At 47.9% G+C, this 22,053-nt stretch overlaps 1 protein-coding gene across 3 annotated transcripts in view; it reads right to left on the reverse strand.

The window, feature by feature from the left end:
- ARID1A (AT-rich interaction domain 1A) overlaps positions 1 to 22,053 on the reverse strand; it is a 56,492-nt gene that overhangs the window by 23,908 nt on the left and 10,531 nt on the right. For all 3 annotated transcript variants that reach the window (XM_032710078.1, XM_032710080.1, XM_032710079.1), the window contains exons 2-4: positions 8,658 to 8,870; positions 7,507 to 7,965; positions 6,368 to 6,481 (exon numbers count right to left, since the gene is read on the reverse strand). In XM_032710078.1, coding sequence (XP_032565969.1) covers positions 6,368 to 6,481; positions 7,507 to 7,965; positions 8,658 to 8,870 — 786 coding nt within the window. The remainder of the gene's footprint in view (positions 1 to 6,367; positions 6,482 to 7,506; positions 7,966 to 8,657; positions 8,871 to 22,053) is intronic.

Here is a 22,053-nt window from a genome sequence, read left to right on the forward strand (position 1 = left end):
GGTGTCTCTGCCCATGGGTGGAACAAGATGAGCTTTAAGGTCCCTTCCAACCCAAACCATTCTATGATTCTAAGAGAGAGAGCTGGAAGCTGGCAGCTCCTTCCCAAAGTCTGTCACACCTGTGGGGAGGCAGTGATGGAGCAACACAGCTGAGCCCCAGACACTGGAGCATCTCCAGAGAAACCACTTCCCATCAAGAACCTTTCTGTAATGCCATCCCCATGCCCAGGTACCGCTGATCCATGGGGGATGGAGACACCGGAGACACGACTGGAAAGAATCAAGGAAATTCCCCTCTCACTCTGGCTCTGAGCAGGGAGTGTGTACAGGAAGAGGTAAAATATCCATGGAAACCTGGCCCATGGGTCTGACGTCTGCCCAGTGCTCCCCTGAGGGTCAGAATGCCAAAACAGTCAATTCCTAGAGATGTCACTTTTTGTCATTTCAGGAAATTAAACCTTTTTTTTTCCCCTTTAAATAAAGGTTTCTGTTTTCCTGTGTAAGACCTGATTCAAAACTGTAATAAAAACCATCCATAAAACTCCTCCTCCAATACCAGGACGGGTTTGGAATCCTGGCATGACCCATCCAAGCCCATCCTGGCTGCAGGAAGGGCACAGGGCAGCTGAAGCCTTGGGCCCCTGCCATGCCCCACATTTGGGCACCACGTGGAAAGAGTCTTCTCCATGACATTTATGATCCCACTCGTCTCCAAGACAAATCAATCCTGCACGCCAGAAGGATATTAAGAGGGAAATGATTCCTGTAGAGCAAAAGCTCTACAGTGGCAGTGCTTAAACACTGTGTTGAACACCTTTATTACCCCTGCAACAGCTCCACGCAGCAGATGGAGGTCACACCAACACAGATTCTCCCTCCCCAGCACGGGGTGAGACCTCTGGCAGGGTTAAGTTTTGATGGAAAGGGAAGAGGACGAGGATCATAAGCCCAACATCAGACTGACAAGCACCTTTTAAAGGGTCTCCAATGACACCGAGTCAGCAGCAAAAAGGAAGTGAAAAAAATGATTTCCCAGCCCCACAAGGAGGAGAGCAGAGGGGTCACCCTGTGAGGTCTGAGCTCCGGCCACGGCGCAGGAGCAGCTCGGGATCCTCCGGCCGCGGCGGCGCAGGGGACGCGTGTGACGGAGCACGGACCATTGTTCGGGATCCAAGAGCGGGACTGGTCATCCTACAGCAATTTCCTGCTGCAGCACCGACCTGCCTAATCACTGTGGCCGGGCCTGGAAGGACAAGGGTAAAAGAACAGGAGCCTGTTCTGCGCCGAGGGAGCTGCCGCCCGCTCCGGGGATCACCGGCTCTGCTTCCAGCTGGGTGGGAATCGCTGGGAAGCAAAGGAAGGGCTGGGGGCTCGGGGAATCTGTGCGAGGCGTGCAGGCAGGAAGCAGAGCTGAGCTGCTCACGACCAGAATAGAAACAGGAAACGAGCCCGGCATCGAGCATAGCGCAGCTCCTGCATCGGCGGCTCCGGCACAGCTCCCACAGCTCCGGGGGGATGCTCGCTGCTGGAGAAGGTGACAGGCTCCAGGCAGTGCAGTGTGGGGTGGGGAGTTCCCCCCCTGAACACCCTTCAGACCCAGAGGAAGGGGTGGGGAGAGGAGAAAATTGCCACATGGACACACAGCAAAGCAACCCCGGAGAGGGTCGCAGGCGTGAAACTGGAGCGGCTGGAAGGTCAGGGGGGCTCTGGAGCAGCACCCTGTGCTCTCCACTATTAGAGAAATGCCAAAAATTGGGGGGGGGGGGGGGGGAAGGCACAGCCTCCTCAAGAAACCACACAAATGGTGGCCCAGTCACACACTCAAAAAAATCTTGGGCAGAGGAGCACTGGACCAGGGAAAACCACATTTTTAACTACCCCATCACCGTAACTTGGGATAAAAACTGTTCAGATCAGCATAGACAGGAATGCATGGATAGCTACCACCAGAGTTTCGGGTCTTGTGCTCCTGGGGGAAGCCTCGGGGTGCTGGTGGGTTTATCTGCATATCCACTGTGCTGCCCAGGCCCCACAGCACTGCCCTGCTTTGATATGCACACACGGCTAATCCCTCTCCTAAGGCAAGCAATAAGACAAGCTCAAAAGGCCAAATACAAACCAAACAGAAGCAGGAAGTCCCATATGGAAAGAGAAAAAAGGAGAGAGGAAAAAAAAAAATAAAAGGCTTGAAGTGACCAGCAGATTCAACTATAAAAGGTTCTTTCTCCCTTTCTCCTGAAAAAATTGTCGAAATTATTCATTTTAAGCTCAAAGAACAGGCTGCTCCTCCCTCCCTCCCTCCACAGCAGCTCTGAGACAGTTTTTTGCTGCATTTCAGCCTGTTGCATTGATTATTTCCAGGTCAGGGGACGCAGCTGACAGAGCTCAACTTTATTCCACTTCAAGCACTCCCAGAGCACAAGCTGAAATGACCAGTTGTTAAGAATGGAAAATTCAAATTGTGCTTCCGTGACAACCTCCAGGGTCCAAATTCAGTAACTACTTGACTTAGAAAGGAAGAGATAATCAAACCAAAACCACCCCACAACTGCTGGGGACATTCACAGACAGGCTCTGCCAAAACTCTGCAGCCTCATTCCCCTCCCCTCCCCACAAATCCTAGTTTTGTTAAATCCACACTGCAAAGACCCAAGACCAAAAGGCAAGTTTGGAAGTTAAGCATGGATCAGGAATGTTTTCAGTCACTTTCTGCCACTGACAAGACACTTTCCAGATTTAAAGTCAGACACGAACCAAAGTGAAACACCACTAATAAACCAAACAGTTTTCCAATAGTGCAAAAAAACCAAAATACTGAAGTTGAAAGTATTCCCACTCTACAACAAGATGAATATAAACTGCCCAGAACATGGATGGGGTTTCTTCCCTCGGGATATCCAGTACACTGACCAAACTAAGGGCATTCTGGGCAGGGAATTCTGAAACTTTTGCCCAAGCTGTCCTAGTTTGCTGCCACAAAAATTCAAACATAACTTTGCAGAGTCAGGACCTCCAAAACCACGCCAGTATCTGCCCTTCTGGTTTGGCTGTATGTCCCCCCCCAAACAAAACCTTTCCCACTGAAATGCTGAAACAACACCTCTCCCACCAGTTTTGGGCTCCACACGTAGGAAAACTTCACTGAAGAAATCCCAGAAGCTCCAGTGAAAAGCAAATATAAGCCAGTGCACACAGATTTGCTTCAAAAATGGCTTTGGGGGCCAACCTGGAAGCTCAAACACCACAGACACCAACCTGGGGCTGGGAAAGAATGAACAGCCTGGTGGGCACCACTGCCTCCACCCCTCATCCATCTCAAAGCCATCAGGAACTTGCCCCCAGCTCCTTCAAAGCCATGAGACAGAGACTGGGGCAAAGTAACATCTGCTCCACGTTCCACAGTGAGACACAAAATCCCTCCCAACAATCCTAAAACTCCAAAGAACTTTGCAGCAGAACCGACCCGCAATCCAAACCCAAACGGATGTTCCAGCACCCAATTTGCTTCTCCCAGACTTGCTGCCAGCACCCTCCGTGGCTGAAGGCAGTTAACAGCTGGAAATGTTTGACTCTTTCAGCCTCAGAACCCAAACTTCAAATGGTGAAGACACCGGATAAACTGGATACGAACTCGCCAGGAGGAATTTTTTTGCTAAGGAGAAGAGACTTGGGAATCTCCTGGGAGAAACAGTTTTATCCTAAGGATGACTATTCCTCTGTTACACCCAGACACAAAAGACTGCACTTCACTTCTCCTGTGCAATTGCAATCTAAGTTTAGTTTGGCTGCAATCCTGGCAGAGGCTCCCTTGGGAAGCAGTGAATTTTACATAGAAATTCCTCACCTTGCCTGCTACAGGAAGGAAGAACAGCCAGGACACTCACAGGGATGCTATTCCTCTTTAAAAGCCATCAGTGAGCTCATATGAGGCTCAGGAGGAAGTTTAGTTAGTGGCACAAAAATCATTACTGGGAAGGGATTTTGAAGCCCCCACCGAGAACAGTCAACATGACATTCCTCAGGCCCCTCCTGACAAAGCCACGGGAGCTGAACAACTTGACAACGTCCCTGCCAGGAGATCACCACCTCCTGAAAGGGTGATGGATCAGCCAAAGAAATATTCCCCCTTTATTGCTTAGAATTCCAAAGTGAACACTGATCTACAATATCAACGTGTAAAGGCATTGGGTACATAAATTTAATACTTTCCAAGGACCCAAAAAGCAGGAATCTCCCTTTTCCTGCTGGGGGCTGATACATGTTTAATTAAAGATGATGTATGGTATGATTTGCCCTGATTCAAGATACCCAGTGAATAATTCCACAGTGCCCACCGAGGCTTGGAAAAGGGCTCAGAACTAGGGAAAAAAAAAAAATAAAAGCCCACAAACTAACTCTGCTTCTGTAAGTCATCCATGATGGCAAAAGAGGGATCTAGGAATCCTCCTGAGCAGGATAAAACCTTCTAAACCAGACAGACTGAGCAATATCAGGAAGATAAAAAGAAATTGATGGTGCACTTCCATGGAGCTCTCGTGTTCCTGAGCATCCCCAGGCCAAACTTTGTGCAGGAGATTGATCACTGAAAACAAGGAGTTGGCTTCCAGCATCCCAGTGGTCCTGGCCTTTTAACCACCCCACAGCATCCCTGTCTGAGGCCTTTCTCAGTTGGTGGCTGCTCTTGTCCTCCAGGATCCAAACAAGGTGACAAGGAATTGTGGAACAAGTAGAAGAATAGGAGTGATTTTTCTGCAGGGAGCCTCCTTTTTTTGAGTTTTGCCTACCAAGAAAGAAAAGGCCCAAAAATACACCAGCAAGCTAAAGACTGCTAGATTTCTTAAATGCAAATTATTTGGTGATAAGGCCAGGAAAACCACATATTCCCTCGTTTCTGGGTTCCTTCACTGTTGAAGCAGAGATGAATTCCTTTCTTAGACTGCTAGGGAGAAGGGACAACTTGAAAAGGGCCAAATATATTTAACCACAAGGTATAAAACAAACTCCCACTTGGTGCTGAGCAGGAGCCACTTCTGTGAAGCAGAGCTACAAATTCCTATAATCCAAGTCAGGGGGATCAGTAGGGCTCAGGAAGGCTCCATCAACAATGCCACTGAACAGGACTTCCCACCGTTCCAAGCTACAGCAATTTCTTCAATTACTTCACTTCACTTTTCCTACGTTCCTCGCCAGAAGATGGGTCACATGGAAGAACTTGTGGAGAGGCAGAGTGGAAAGAAACATGCTATTTAAAAAGATTTTTTTTTTTCCCCCCCAGGCCTCAGAACAAATTAAATCTTTGTAATCAGGGTCCAAAAGGCAAAAAAAAAAAAAAAAAGAGAGGGAAGAAAACGGCAACAACCCACAACTACTCCCATTAGGTGGTCAGAACTAGAATCACTCTGTATTTTGGGTGACAATTTGTACCCACAATCCAAAGGAATTATTTCAAGGGGCTCACAACAAAGCTGTTCTCATTGCTGGGAGCAAAAATAACTTGGTTATACACACAGCTCACTCCTCTGGCCAATCCAACTGCAGCTCCAAACACTGATTTAGCCAGTGGCTAAATAAAAAAATAAAAGCTCACTCACTTCCTACTGGGTAGAATTCATGCAACCAGTAAAATCGGAACTCAGCAGCTCCAAACTTTTCCTCCAAGTCAAAGGCACAGACCAAGTTGTGCAAACTAATCTAAACTTTTAATACTTCTCCGTTTTCTTGATGTTTTAACCCAAAGTTAAACCACTCTGGTCCAAAAACTGCTGAACGCTGGGCACTAATCTCATCCCCAACTGGTCACTGTACATCCAGCAAGCAGATTTAGGATGCAAAAGGAAATATAATTCTCCATCTGTCAAGGAAGGAGCTACATGGGACTGATCTTCCTCACTCCAGGTACTAATAAACTTGTCTTTTTCACCAACTGTTCAGTCAGATTGGACCAAAGAAGCTTAAATCAGCAATATAAGGATCCAAAGAGACAGAAAGGGAATGGTGCTCCAGGTTGCCAACCACCAGTGCCACAGTGGGCTAAGGAACAGAAAAATAAAATAAAAATGAGACAGTTTCCCCTGAAAGTCAAGGCCTACTCTGACAGAGGTCAGGTACTTCAGCCACTGCAAACAGAGAGCCCAAAAATTGAAATGTTTTCGGTAGAACCTGCCGAGCAGAGTACTCAGGGTTAAACTTCCCTCTCAAATCCATTACTTTTGTAAATTACATTCAATCTCCAGTGGGAAGCCAGAAGCTAATGACTTAGTAAAAAGCACAGGCAGCCTCCATCATTCCCATTTCCATGTGGAATATTACCAGTGCTAATTTATCCTGCTGTGCTTCTGATTGCCCTCACCCCGTTCCCTCCACTCACCGGCAGGCTGGAAGGTCTGGACTGAAGATTCAAGTTCATGTCTTCTTGCCCTTTACTGGAAGCCATTGAGGGAGCAGATGATGCCTGGGACCCAAATGAGTCTTGAGATAACTCCTGCAACATCAAGAAACACCAGAAAAACACCACAAATGGGAATGCAATAAAGCCTCTGTTGGAATCACTGTGGTATATTCTCACACTGCGGAAGATTCGTGTTCCCTTGGTGACATTTGGTCAAAACAGGAGGCAAGACAGCAAAGATTTGCACACAAACACTGCCCAACTACTACAGAGTTGGGAGTACAAGTCTAAAACCTGATAGAACAGTATTCTCGAGCTTTCCCTTACAACAGATCCTGGAGATCAGAGGCTGTCCTGGGATCTGCTCATTTCACTTCTTCACCTTCTAACATCTCACCAAGTACCTCATTACATACACAAGGCAAGTCAATTAAAGCCTTCCACTTTTCAACAGCTGCCTTGGATGCGTCACAGTGTTTGCTGAAAGGTCCCAGCCAGCTTTGTTTCTCCTCCCTAAAGCCAAGTTTTACATTTAAGAGCAAACTCTTCCATCACCACCCACGTGTCGCTCTGCAAACTGTGCTCTGCCATTGTGCTAAAACAAGTAGCTGTGGGACCACCTGGAGAACTGCAGGTGGAAACTATTCCATTGTGGAATCCTGGCTATTCACAGAAGCACTGAGGTTGGAAAAGACCTCCAAGGTCATTGAGTCTCACCTCTGACCAATCACCACCTTGTCAACCAGACCAGAGCACTGAGTTGTTCCCTGAACAACTCCAGGAGTGGGGACTCCACCACCTCCCTGAGCAGTTCCAATGCCTGACAACCCTTTCCATGAACAAATTCTTCCTGAACTGCCAACCAGCAGCATTTTTCTTAGCATGAGTCTTTAAAACTGCAGCATTAGCATGGCCTGTTACCACCACATCTGAGACACAAGAGAACTCAGCCCGGCTCTGATCATATCCTCCCACCCAACTTGTTGACGCATTCAACCGATTTTAATGCACGAACCAGAAGGATTTGCCCAACTTTTTTAAAAACAAAAACAAAAACAAACACTTGCAGAAGATTAAAAAAAAAAAAAAAAAAAAAGAAAAGGCAGGAGATGACCTACCTGAGGAGGGGGGAAGCGTTGCTGGGAGTACGCAGACTGCGGCTGCGGCGGCTGGGACTGGGGGTACGACGAGGACTGCTGGGACAGGGCTGAGGAAGCTGATTGCTGGGTTTGCTGCTGCTGGTACGGCGACTGTGACTGCTGCTGGGAGTAGGGGGGCTGGCTCTGGGGGTGCTGCTGGGCTGTGGATTGCTGCTGGGGGTATGGAGTCGGGGACTGCTGATGGGGCGGCTGGGATTGCTGCTGGGAATACGCCGGCTGCGACGCCTGGAGCTGCGGAGCTTGAGATTGAGGCTGTTGCTGCTGCTGATAAGAAGGCTGAGAGTGAGGGGTCTGGGATGGAGGCTGCTGGGAGTATGGAGGCTGCTGCTGCTGGGGGTGAGGGCTTTGCTGGTTGTAATATGGAGTCTGGCTTTGCTGCCCATATGCGCTGGGGCCCTGCTGCCCGTAGGGAGGCATCTGCAGAGGAAGAGGATGGAGTTATGCCAGTTACAAAGGTACTTCACACACACACACACACACACAGAGATTATCCTCAAGAAGTAAAAATTCAGAAACCTGTGCAGAGCAGTTAACTGGGAATGCACTGGAAATGCCAACACCTACGTATTTCCCAGACAACAGCAAAAGTCACTTGTGTGTGACATTATTCTTGGCAGTAACAAAATTTTAATAGCTAAGCCTTTAGGGATCTCCATCTGACCACCCTTCAAAACTGAAAGGAAAAACTGCTTGCTCCAACAAAAAGAAAAAAAATAAAAATTGTCTCTTGAATCCTGCAAACAGTCCAGCAGGCGCCACTCGGATCATGTAATGAGCCAAAACTGACCTGAAGTCATTTCTTCTGCAAAGAACAGCTGTGCCTTTAACACAACACAGCGGAAAGAGGATCTCCCTCCCTTTGCTATTTATTTTTCCCTTGTTGGATTCACTGCTCTGCTGCTGCTTGCTCTTGGAGACGAGGATTCCACAGGTCCTCGGGTGTCGATCACACCTGGATCCAGGTGTGGGGCCAAATGCAGCCTACAGAAATGCCATTTTGCCTAAATAGCCGGTTCCAACCCGGCGGAACGTGATCCCTTCAGAAGACACAGCATTCTGTTGTTCTTTTCCCTGCTGTAACAGAGACTACAGAAGACCAGGTGCTCTACCTGCTGTGCATATGAGATGCTGCCCATCGTACTTTGCGTCCTGCTTTGCATTCCCATGGGATATCTCTGGGGAGTCTGTGGCCCATAGGGCTGTCCTGGGTAGCCATGTCCTTGCTGTGGCCCCGCCTGAGGTCCCTGCTGTTGTGTGTAGGGGTTGTTCCCTCCGTAGGGCTGTGGCCTCATCTTCCCCATCTGATCCATCGGGCTCGAGGGCTGCAAGGCAAGTTGTGACACGTGATGTACATCCAGATACCACAGGAATTGCTCCCGACTTCCCAAAAACCCCAGAAGAAAACTCCAAAGGGTCGGCGCAGGGAAGAAGCTGCTCATCTCCCCCTTCCCAGCTGCTAAACTCCCAACATTACAGTTGGAATTACAGCAGGATTCCTGCTGTCCTTTCAAATCCACAGATGTTTTGCCAAGAACAAACCCAATGAGAAGTCATTTAATGCTGACATATCTCCCGTGGCAGGACAGGGAAGAAGGATCATTAAGAAAGATGAATTATCCGTGTAAGCGGCTTTTCCCCATAGCAGGTAGTAGTTTAATGTCCAGATATTCCACAAAAAGGTAAATTTAGGCTGGAAATTTAAATATTCACAAGAAACACTGCTTTTTTCATGTATAACAAGCTCTCCCAAAACACTACAAGGCTGTTAATTTACACTTATGCATTTCAATTAATCCACACTGATGCAGTAACTCTGGTCAGTGCTACTGACATCCACAGCAGTTTCATTTTTGCATTTTTTTTTTTTTACATGTGCTTTGTGTCTGCTGCCTTTTGTAGAATAAAGAGTTCTGAACGGAATTTATTCGGATGCATGCAAAAAACACTTTGTCAGCCTTGAAAGTCAGCTCCCTGAGCTTTAGAGCTGAGACAAGACAAGTGAATAAATGCAACTTTCCTTGGACTTCCTAATCTGTGCTACCCCTGCCTGGAGCCAAGACGTGGGAATAGTCAATCAGATTTCTTGAAAGCACCATAAACCTCAAGACTATAAACCTCAAAACAGAGGGTTTTTTTTACCTTGGCAGTGCTATTCCCACACTAAAGGAAGGGCTGTTTTGGCAGTGGTGACCTCTAAATGAATCCCAGCACAGTCCTTAACCTCCACCACTTGGACTGAATGGGAATCCTTCCCTGATCTCCTGGTGACCTAACTAATACCAATTAGATGTTTTCCACCAGATCACCATGACAATGGACTCTCTATTACACCATCCCTTCCTGCCACAAGCCCTGGGGTGGTATTTGTACAGATCCACCCTCTCTAGCTGAGCTCAGGTGCTTGAGGAGTGGCACTACAGGTCTGCACAAGCAAATATCACACACAGCCAGCTCTGGCTGGAAAATCTGAAGAATCCCGGAGACCAGAACAGGATTTCACTTATGTTTGCTGAATCCACCCTCCCAGGGAAAAAAAAGTTCTTGCAGTATGCTACACTTCAGAAAATCCTACCCCAAGAGCCAGCACAGCTTGAAGCCCCAGCACACAGACCCTGTGAACATTTGTTTGACCAGCTGTCTGCTGAGTTTGGCTGCCAGCAGAGGCTCAGCCCCGAGCCCACAGCAACACCGAGCCAGAGGGGCACCACAGGGAGTTAATGGTGCTCTGGTGGGGCAACAGCAGCTGGGCCATGTGAGGGATTTAATGGGGATGGCAGGAAAAGCACCCCGTTATTGGGAAAAGGGGGGCTCCCCGCACCAACATGGCACAAATCAGTCAAGAACCAGGTCCAGGTCCTCTACTCTACTCCAGCCCAGCTTCAGACACCCACGGAATCACAGGATATGCTGAGCTGGAAGGGACCCACAAGGATCATGGAGTCCAACTCCCTGCACAGGACACCCCCAAGAGTCACACCATGTGCCTGTGAGCCTTGTCCAGATGCTCCTTGAGCTCTGTCGGGGGTGGTAAAGCAAACATCCCTGCAAACACAGCATCTGTCATCCTGTGGAACCTGTTCCCAAACGACCCTGTGCATGGCACTGGTGTGATTCTCCCCACAGAGGCGGATTTTGGATGCCCTTCCATGCTCAGCTGTGCTGATGTTCCCATTCTCCTCCACACTGACACTAAAACAGTTCTGAAGAAGTTATATTTCGTGTTTTGTGTTCAAGTTACCACAGATGCTGCTGCTGCTGAGGAGTAACACAGACACAGGCTGCAGGACTCCCAGGCTCCTTCTCCAAGGAAGCCCCAGATTCCTGTACTCCACACCCAGAGCCCACACAGGGTTCTGTGCCTGGCTCTGAAGAGGAGCTTCCATTCATGGGGGTAGAAAAAAGAGCTCTTTGATGGCTCTGGTTGGAATCCTCAGAGCTACAGGGCTCAATCCTGAATGGAGCACCCATGTGGAGCCCCCATACACCCTAAAGGATGCAAATTGTGTTTACATCTCCCCAGCAATTGTTGCTAATGCGTCCCCAGTCCTGCCTTGTGGGTATCACCTTACATTACTGACATCTTCTCCCTCCCCACATTATCTTCTTTGGTATGTAAAAACAGGGCCACCAGGAGATTTCCCAGCCCCCAGCTTTTGACTTCAACCTCTCTCTCACCACCCCCAAACACACACATCCTTCCTTCCACCTGATAAAGTGTAACTTTGGGGTTACTGACTAAATATTTCAGCATCTTTTCCGTTTGTTACTTGCTTCCTCCTGGTTATAACTCACCTCTGCAGGTAGCTTCTCAAATACATTCCTTTTGAGGGATTTTGGGTTTTAATTTATTTATTTTTTTTTAAATACACTCAGACCACATGCTGCCACACCTCTGCACTGATTTTCTTGTCTGTGGTCACCCACAACAGTAACCATCTCTTCAGGAAAGAGAGAAACAAGGTGAGGATTCACTTTTTCATGACTCCTACAGGAAGCATGACGACTGCTAAAAAAACTCCCAAGAAACTGTTTATGCAGCCATTAAAAAAAAAAAAAAAAAAAGAAGAGAGGGAAGAAAAAAAACCCCAAAACACAAACCCCAAAGATATTTCCAGGATGTGACCAAGTCGTCACCTTGATTGTTCAGCGTAGGAGGACACAACAGTGCCTCAAACTGCCACCCTTCCACCAGGCCCCAGCACAGAGAAGATGCTAAAAACAAACACGAAGAGTATCTAAATTGCAGCCTTAAAGATAAAATTCTATCAACAGAAGAAATGTAAACGCCAATTAATCTCTAATGAAGGAACTATTTCCTACACACGCTCCTGCAAGCCAACAGGCTAATTCGTGCTCCCCGGGGCTGCATCTCAAACACTGCAACTTGTTTCCTCCCTCAAAATATCCCACTAATTCAAAATATCCCACATCTCTGTCTTGCTGACGGGGCTTTAACTGCTCTCCACTTGGTATTGTTGCTCTGGCTCAAAGAGCCAACCATCAGGAAGCCTCCTTGAATCTGCTACCTCAATCCTTTTAGGTAGTTTAACTACGTGTGCCTCATGAAAAGAAAAAGGTTGAAACGTAGGGATGTGGGGATTGATCCAAGAGCTCCTGTGAAGGTGCTGGGAGGAGCAGAGGTGCTGCACAGCCCCTTTGTATGCCCCTGTCACACGAGCTGGGCCGAGAGGAAGCGATGCCTGCAAGAACACTTCAGGATTAATAAGGAAATACCAAACTCCCGACTGCAAAAGGCTGGAAATTCTTCTCTGGACTGATACGTGGGAAATCCTTTCAATAGGAAACCACAGGAGTAGATTACTGTGATTACACTTCAAAAGCAAAGGCCCTGCCACAGAGAGACATAATTGAGAGAAAAGTGTTGCTCCTTGATCACTGAAGTCCAGACCCCCTGCTTACACCTCCCTGCATTCAGAGAAATTGCTTCTATTCTCCCTCAATCCCGCTATCTCTGCTGTTGTGTAACACTGTCAAGTACCAAAACCTGGCAAAATATTGTCCTGCCACCAGTCGAACTTCGGAAAGGAGAGCTGGGTGGTTCTGTGTGTAATGAGGGCGACCGAACGCTGGTGCTCCAGGGAAACTGCTGAGCTTTTGGGAAAATTTTAGATATTTCTAGGCTAAAGAGTTTGTAACAGCAAGCCCAGAGTGAGCTTAAATTGCCGAGTTCAAAAGCTCTTCAAATCACTACGTGTGATGTGAAGGGTGTCAAGACCCCTAAAATGAAGCAGCACAGGGAAATCAGCTCTTCTTCCAAACAACACCAGCGTTTTCCTTAAAAAAAAAAAAAATTAAAAAAAAGTTTTAAGCAGACAAGAGGATTCCACAACAGTTCTTTTGAGGTTTTGTCTGGTAGAAGAGAAATTTGGCCTATTGAACAAGTAGTTTGGTTAAATTGGAGGGGACTTGCTATTGGTCCCAGAAGGAAAATGAGTAATGGGAAGAGGCAAATCCCGCTTCGGAAGCAAGAGCCAAACCCTGCACAGCTGTACAGAAAAATGGAATTCTGACCTTCCCAGTTACCTTATTACGTATTTCTATTTTATTAGGCCAGAGGAAGAAAAGGAAGGAGAGTCATCTACTGAACTCTCCAGTTTCAAATCAGCATCATTCAACTATTGGCAAATGTGGGGTGCTGGCCACAACTGGTTTCCTCATCTGCCCCCTGAAAAAATAAGAATGCCAAAAAAATAAGAGAAAAGCCCAAAGCCCTCACCTTGGCTCTTAAACCTTTCCCTGACCAGCTCCGTTGTCCGTTTTTTGTGATAAAAAAATAATAAAAAGCATTCCTGGCTGTTTAACCGAGAGAAGCCCTAATTGATTCCCACAGTCATTAACCTGCATTTTACCTCGGAGAGTGGTAGTTAAGGAAGTCGGCACTGCTATTTATAACTCATCTCAAATTGAGGGCAGACTGCCTAAAATCTAACACATCCCAGCTGTACTCCTGTTTGAACTGGGGCCAAGGGAATTTTTTAAAGCAATCTTGGCACTGAATGAATGACACCAACAGTATGAGCGCGCGTGTGGTTGTGTTGTGGTGACGTAGCAGTGGAGGTGGAAGGGGAAGGGGGGGCCAAGCGCCGTAATCCCTCTCTCCCAAGCCCGGCTCAGCCCCGGCCGGCGCTGGAGCCGGAGCCGCCCACCCAGAACCAAACACAGGAAACGTCTTTTCCTGTGGAACGCCTTGAAGTGAGAAGCACATGGCTAATCTGCATAAAAAGCAAAGCCACACCAACTCCTGCCAGGAAGGTTAGTGCTCGTAATCTCTGGCCATGGAGCTGGCTGCCTGCGAGGACTTGGACCCGCGCCGGATAACCCAGAAAGAGCCGGGAACAGATGGGAAGGACCCCGGCAGCAACAGCCCCGCACGTGACGCGCCACATGGCCCCGCCAGCACCAACTATTGTTTGGCTACCGGTACAAAGACGAGCCAGGCCAGGCCCGGGGAATCCAGTGAGAGGCAGCAGCTGCTCCCTGCCCACCGTCAGTTTGGCTGGAGAACGGGGACCACCGGACCCCGGGGGCTGGAAGCTGTCGAGCTGAGAAGACGCTGAGTGGTCCCGGTTCAACCCGTCCCGCAGGCTCAGTGGAACCAACTGCTCACCTCCCCCAGGCTGGATCCACACGGGATCTTACTGCAGTGAAGAAACTGGGTCTTGCAGAAGAGCGGGCTCTCAACTCGTGTCTCCAACCCCTCGTTACCCAAAGGCAAGGACGAGTGGTCTCGGCAGCCAGTGGAGCTACAAAGCACATTGCTGTGTTGGCTACAAAAACTGCATTAGTGATGGACAACGCTGGGAAAGGGGAGTTGTCTTCCCTAAGAATTTGTCAGCTGGGATTGTGGTCATATTGGATTTAATCACTGAAACCAGGCAAAGGAGTAAAACTACCCCTGCTCCCCCAACTGTCCTATGCTGTTCCTACCAAAAGCAATGACCTGGATGCAGCAGAAAAGCAGCAACAGCAGCAGCACCATAACAGGCTGGGAACACCTACAGTGGTTCAGGAACAGACCTGGGTTCAAAATCAGTTTTCCAGTGCCTTCCCCCCCGTTGAAAAACACCAACCATGCCAAGGCAGGAAGGGGAACCTCCACAGGAGAGTCAAGGGAAACAGAATCACTCAGGAAGGAATATTTTGTCTTGATCACAAGGCTGCCAAGAGGCTTTATCAACCCAGCATTAGTGTCTCTAACAACTATCCCTAATCAAAGCCAAGAGGCTGCACTGACCTTTGCCATTTCTAGTATGTTCTGCATCCTCTGGAGTTACCAAGAGCTCAGGTTGCCATGACCCACCAGCGCTGGGTCAGGTCTTGGAGGTCTCAGCCTCTAACACCACATCCACACTGCTTCCAGGGACAGGAGATTCGATCTCCCACCTCTAAACCCTCCCCCTAAACTAAACCTCTGCCGTATTTTTATGCCCAGGAGGCACTGTAAGAGTTACACTGCCTGCAGCATCAAGGTACCAGTGCATTGAGCAAGACAAACCCCATTTTCCATGTACTCCACAGTGACATTAAGTGCGACGGCACCTGCTCATAAAGCACAGGTCTTGTGAACAAGCACGAAACACAGGGGGAGGTATTGCCCAAAGCTGGCACAAAGCCTTGGAGATCCACCAAAATCAACCAGGCCGTGGCAATTCCACCAGCTGACACCAGCAGTTACTCCCTTGTGCCAACACACAACCAGGGCAATGCCACAACACCACCGAAAGCACAACTAACAGAGAGGTGGGACACAACAACATCCAGTGAGCAACACAGGAGGCTTCAGCAAAGCCTACTTTGAGCTGGTCACGCTCGTGTTTGCAGTTCAGACACTTTCACACCCATCTATCTCTTCCAAAACTCCACACACAAGTGACTCCAGCTCCTCCATAAGCAGAGAAACGAGCACAAACTAACAACCGTCCCCATTTGGGAGCAAACATGGTTCATCTTCCAGTGAGGGGCACTTTCATCTGATCTATTTAAGGTGCAACTGGCTGTGCTGAGGTCAACACCCCAGCCTGAACTCGCTGCCTTTTATAGCCTTCTGAAGGGCCAGTGTGCCGGGTCACGCTCCATTGCCCCTCTTCCCATGGTGGTCTGCTTTTCAAGAGAGACACGAGAGGCTGAGGGGAGGTTAAAGTGAAAATAAAGATCCCTCCTGTAGTAGATAAAGATGCTCCCAAAAGAAAACACCTAGAAAACCCCGTGGTAAACACTACAGTGAGGTGTATCCACCATCTCACCAGGACACTTCAAACGACAAGCATGTTTTCCTGAGAACATCACAGGAATGCACAGTTCCTGTTTTGCTTTTCCCCCCCTCCTTTTTTTAACTTGAGAAATCCATTAACTTCCCTCAGTCCCTCAGCACCAGCAGGACAGCACATTGAGCCCATGCTGGCCCTACTCAGCACCCACCAGTGACCCTCCTTGCCTTCCCTCCGGGGCAGCACCATCACTTTGGGAACAGCACTCCATTCAGGAAGCAGGACAGGATGCTCTGACTCACGCCCATAAGCTTGGGAGTACCAAAACCTGACTTCTGGAACACAGTACAGCGTTACAAACACTCATCCCTCAGAAACTTGCAGGACAAATACACTTTTACGTGAGCTACAGACTCGCCCCTACGACTGCCAGAATCTAACTCAGATTTGGATGCATAACCAGCAGGTGATGTATTACTGTCATCTCATTATCAATGGCCAATGTAGACTGAAGTACTGGTTGCCAAAATAACTGACCTCTGCTCGACAGTTTCAGTTCTGCAACTGGAAGGAGCCTGGTTTTTCTTCTGACTTTTTCCAGTAGGTCAGAGTTTGACCGAAGACACTTTCTATTCCTCTAAACTCCTCCTAACACCCAGCCCTCAGAATAAGCTCATGACACCAACACAGAAGGAAAACAGGATGTTTTCTAAATTACTTCAGGCACCTGCTTCTATCTGGAGCTCCTGCAAACTTAAAATCTGCCCTGTTCAATGTCCATCCTTTCCTCGATCATTTATTACACCACTTTGGGGAGTGTAAATCTGCTGTAAATCCAGATGCTAAGTTGTACCAGTGGAAGAAGGATGAGTTTCTCCCAGCAGCCATCCTGTGACCTGTATCTCCCTGCTAAACACAATCCAGTAATTACCCATTAACATTTCTCAGCAAGAGCCCAGTCCACACATCTCGGAGGACTTTCCCAAGCACAGATCTTACTAATATTCTTGTAATTGATTAAAACTGGCCAGAGTTTTGCTTACAGAATGCATCATTATGGAACATTTCATCCCTGAAAGAAGTCGATGAGAAGAAGGTGATGTGGTGGGGAAGTGAAATGAGAGTCACCCCTCAAACCCCACAGGAAATAACCCCACAGGAGCCCAGTGTTTGTGTCCAAGTACAAGCAGAGTTACCTTACTTTTTATTTTATTAAAAACCGGAGGGTGGGAAGGTGCCAAGCCTGCCTGTGTTTTAAACCAAGTGCATTCACTGAATTCATCTTTCCTTCCCAGCCTGACTTTAAACAAGCCTTAACAAATTCTACAAATCCAGCTTACCAAGGCTCTGGATTTCAGTTCCTTTCCTCAGTCAGTTGATCTCTCTGACACGTGGCCACGTTGCTTATCAACACCACATTATTCAGGCATCTCTCAGGACCCTTGATATAATATTTCAACCACTATCATATCTAAAGATGACACACAACTGGTTTTCTGCTATCTTCAGGATCTACTCAGAGGCAGAACAGGACATTTTTCTGGACTTGTGAAAAGCTGTCGTGCAAAAGGACCTGAAGCAAGATTTATGCTGTAAACACTGAGATGGGCTGACCTGGGAGAGGGGGAAACTCTGCTCTGTGTTTATGCAAACCTTGCCCTCTCACAGCACCCTCCTCCTCCCCCTGGATGTACAAGCAACACAATGGCTCCTCATGGACACCTCTCCAATCTGCAGGCCTGGGGCACATCCCTGTGGAAACAGCACAAGGGATCCCCCACCTCCTGAAAATTAGGCAACAACCAGAGGATTCATTCCCTTTCCCTCCATCTTTCTCTTGCCAGCACCACAATGATATGATGTGTCTGTAAGTACCTGAAGGGAGGGGGCAGAGGATGGACCAGGCTCTGCTCAGGGGTGCCCAGCAATGGGACAAGAGGCAACAAAAATGATGCCCATCATTCTGCCCAGCTGTTCTGGGCAGAAAATGATCCCAGGAAGTTCCACCTGAACATGAGGAAGAAGTTCTTCCCTGTGCAGTGACCAAGCACTGAACAGGCTGCACAGAGAGGGTGTGGAGTCTCCCTCACTGGAGATATTCCAGAGCTGTCTGGACACAGTCCTGTGCCACGTGCTCTGGGATGACCCTGCTTGAGTGGGGAGGTGGGAGCAGATGACCCACTGTGGTCCCTTGAAACATGACCCATTCTCTGACTGAACATCCACGTTGTTCCAAAAAACCACAATGTAAGGCCTTTGCAGGGGCTCTGGGTTAGGGAACAGCCCAAAGCCTGAGCCTGCCCAGGGCATGGCTGGAAGACACTGTCCCTGTCTGACAGCCCAGCCTGGGCAACCTGGCTGGGCCATCAGTTCCTTCTTTATCAGACCCTGATGTGGCAGCAGGAGCTGAGAACCAGTTACATGGTTCTTTTACCATGCCTGGAGACCCTGACAAACACCATTTACTGATTTAACTACGGCCAAAATTAACAAAGAATTGTGATTCTTTTACAGACCAGTGAAATTTTCAGGCATTTCCCAGCCAGTCGGGGTCGGATGATGTAGTTTGGTATTCAGACTGTGTGATCTCTGCACAATTCCTATATAATTTCTCCAATAATTTCATTTAAGGATGAAAACATAATTTCCTTCTATCCAAATAATTAGGTAACAAGCTACCCCTCACTCTCAGACTTCAACTCACTTTAGAAGCACATTATTCAACCAACTTGCCCCAAGTGTCATTGTTGACTCCTCCCAAAATCTGAGCAACACCGAGATGTAAAGAAAACCGCACCTCAGCTCCATGGGAGATGATCCCAAGGACCATGTGACAGTTGTAATGAGGTGCTGTTCCTTTTAAGATGGAAAGAAACTTCCTTCCTGAATATTAAATCAGGCTTTAAGTTTAGCCAACCTCCTACGTCTGCTCTAATGAACTGGAGACAAGTCAACAAAAAGACGTTCAAGTGTCTCATTACAGTGTTTTCGTTCCAGGCCGACTTCCACGCTGCAAGGAGCAAAGCAGGCTCATGTTGTACCACAGAAATGGGACTGGGCCAAGAGTAAGCCATAAAAAAAGCAAGAGGAGGAAGGGCTAGGATGGAAGAGCAGAATTATATTGCGTGTTACCCCTTCGTAAGTGATCTCAGTCCGATCAGTACGAGAGCGGCTGTTCCAGATCACCAGAGACTCACGAAATATTTGCTCCAAGCACTACTGAAAACCTGAAAGGGCTTCAGAAACCCCATAAATATAATCTGTGGCAAACTTCAATCACCCAGCTAATTCCCCAGAACCCCCTATTTCTTTTAAAACAAGCAGTGCTGATCTTATGGCCAAACGTCTTTTGCTACTGAACACAGCGGATGTTTTCCAAAACTTTAGGTCTGAAGGAAGAACCTGTGCAAGAGGTTCACTAGAGTTTACTTGCTAGAATAAAGTTGGTTTTATCAATTCATTAAAAACCCTTCCTGCACAGAAATCTGATGGGTGCTGGTGCACACTCCAGAGTTGATAAGACACCTCCAGCACGGCCTCCCAGCTTCCTAAAAAAATTCTTTCCAGCTCTTCATCCATAAAATGCAGCAGCACAGGTTTCTACCCACTTGTGTCTGTCTGAAAGCTCCAACTGTATTTGAATATCTCATCACTTTGCAAATCTGTCTCATTTTACACCAGAATAAACGGAGGCTGAACAGACTGGACTGGACAGACAAACTCCCATGACCTCTTCCCACGCTGGGTTGGTGTGAGCTTAACCAAGGAGCCTCTCAGGATCAGGTCAGGGCTCCATGGTCCCAACTCTCCTTGCACACACAGCACTGTGTGAGAGGTAGAGCTGTCAGAAGTGCCTCATCCCAGTTCCATCTTCTCCACAGCAGCTGCTGCTTCAACAGGAGCTGCATGTCGGGGCCTGTAGCTGCTCCAAGCCACGTCTCTGCTCCTGCAGAATAACTGAATTTATTTAAAAGCGTGTGTTATGGAAGACCAAAATGATCCAAGAAGTCTGAGGTTTGGGATGAAGCTGTGGGAGAGACAGGCAATCCCAGTTTAACTGAACACAAACCCTGTGGCTCCACCATGCTCATCTCCCAGAATTCAAACTCAGCCTCATTCCAACCAGGAGGTTGGGATGAACATCCTCTGATTACCTCAAGAGTATCTCACACAGCCCCGGGTCACAGGGCAGGAGGTGACTGTCACCACACACCATGCACTGCACTGGCACCAGACCCAGTGACACCTCACTAGGAAGCAACTCGGTAAATCCCAAATCCCCTCCCATCCCTTCTTACCCCTCTGTGTTTTATATCCAACATAAAACAAGGTAACAAAGCTTTGTTTTGCTAATAGGAAACAGAAAAGTTACTTTATTTCCCTTGTCATTACAGCAGCCGAGAAATTTGGGTGCTATTTTTGCGGGTTTTATTGAGCCTTCTCTTATTTTAGCCTTAAAATTCAACCTCCAAGTCTCCACTTCGGCTCCACGGAACCAAAAATATTTAAAATAGCAGTAACGACAAGTTACCATCTGCATTTACCAGGGATGAGCTTGGTAACTTTATAGCAAACCACAACCAATCTCCAGTATTTATACCCAAAAGATCTATTTGCATCCAGCAAGCAGAGCTGCTGTCGTGCTTCTGTTGGGAAGAGGAGGTTGGGGGAGATGGAAAAAACGTAGGCAAGAAACTTGGAGCTGCAGCCAAGCTCCCAGACAGCAGGGAAGACACTCCTGGAGCCTTCACTGAGCCAATGCTGTCATGATTCAGGTTCCCTACTCTTGGCAAGTCCAACACAGATCCCAAGCGACACAAGGTCATTGTTATTTAAAAATACTAATAGTTAAAAAAAAAATAAATAAATAAAAAAGCTACCAGGGCTTGGTTATAGTGATTTTTGAAGCCTGGTTCTGCTGCCCCACATTTGCTTCTATCCTTGGGCTTTAATTTGACCCATGTCCAGAAAAACCCAGCTTTCTTTCCAGGCAAAATGAACAACGTGAGGAGCTGCTGAGCGAGTTACGAGGAGCGTGTGCTGGCAGCTGGGGAGAAGATGCAAGAATTCCCAACTGTGCCAATGCCATGGGGGGAGGAGGAACAGCCAACGCTGCAAAAGTCTTCACTGGTTTCAGGAACAGGTATAACAAGAAACCGTAAGACAACTCAGATGAGAAAAGGAAGATGAGACACGACTGTACCTTGACAGCAGTGACAACTCTGAACAGTTTATTGCCATTTACAGAGTGATCAGATTTAAAGCTCACCTTAATTCCTGCTCCCCAATCCGTACGAGCATCTCTGTGGCCTTGACACAGTGCACTTCCAACACGCTCTGCATTCATCATTAAAGCCAGTAAAGCTCCACTCTGAAGCTCAGCAGCAAAATACACCTTGATCTCCTGGTACAACACACCTACTGAGTTATTCACACGAGCAGATTTAGCATCGAGCTCCAAGGAGGAGAAGGGATGGAAGGGTTAAGGGCCGAAACACAGCTGAAAGCTGAGGAGCACTGGATTGCTCTGGGATGTCTCATAGAACACTAATCACTTCATCTGATTTTAATTCCTGACACCAAATCAGCATATAGCTTTTCAAAGGAAATCTTGTCCTAGATTGCAAGGTAATCAATCACAATTAACGTGGAAACCAGCTTCTGCAACGCCGTCATGCCCCGTGAACCGAGCGGGAAGGACAGGGAAGGGGCTTAGAAGGATCTTTCAAGTACAGGCAGACAGGATAATTTGGGATAGGATCACTCTGTCAGTGTCTTCTGCACACCCAAGAGCAGACAGCAGACAGCCAGGTGTTTTGCTTCTCTTCCAGAGCAAGGGCTGAACAAGAGGGGGGCTTTATGCCAATTCTACCACAAACATTCATCCAGGACCAACCCTCTGAAAGTCCCTTCCCCATTCATGTGCCCTATTCCAGGGGAGACACATTCTCCCCACAGGCTGCTAGAAACCACATTCCCAGGGAGATGCTTTTTCCTTAAGCCAAAGAAAACTGTCAAGAGGATGGTGCCAGACTCTGTTCAGTGGTGCCCAAAGACCAGACAAGGAGCAATGGCCGTAAACTAAAACATTAAAGTTCCATCTCAGCATGAGGCAGAACTTCTTTCCATGGAGGGTGTCAGAGCTCTGAACAGCTGCTCAGGGAGGATGTGGAGTCTCCCTCTCTGCAGACATTCCAAACCCATCTGAACACATCCTTGTGTCACCTGCTCTGGGTGACCCTGCCTTGGCAGGGGGTTGGACTGGGTGATCTCCAGA

The sequence above is a fragment of the Chiroxiphia lanceolata genome, chromosome 24 (genome assembly GCF_009829145.1).
Source record: "Chiroxiphia lanceolata isolate bChiLan1 chromosome 24, bChiLan1.pri, whole genome shotgun sequence".
Classification (NCBI taxonomy): Eukaryota; Metazoa; Chordata; class Aves; order Passeriformes; family Pipridae; genus Chiroxiphia; species Chiroxiphia lanceolata.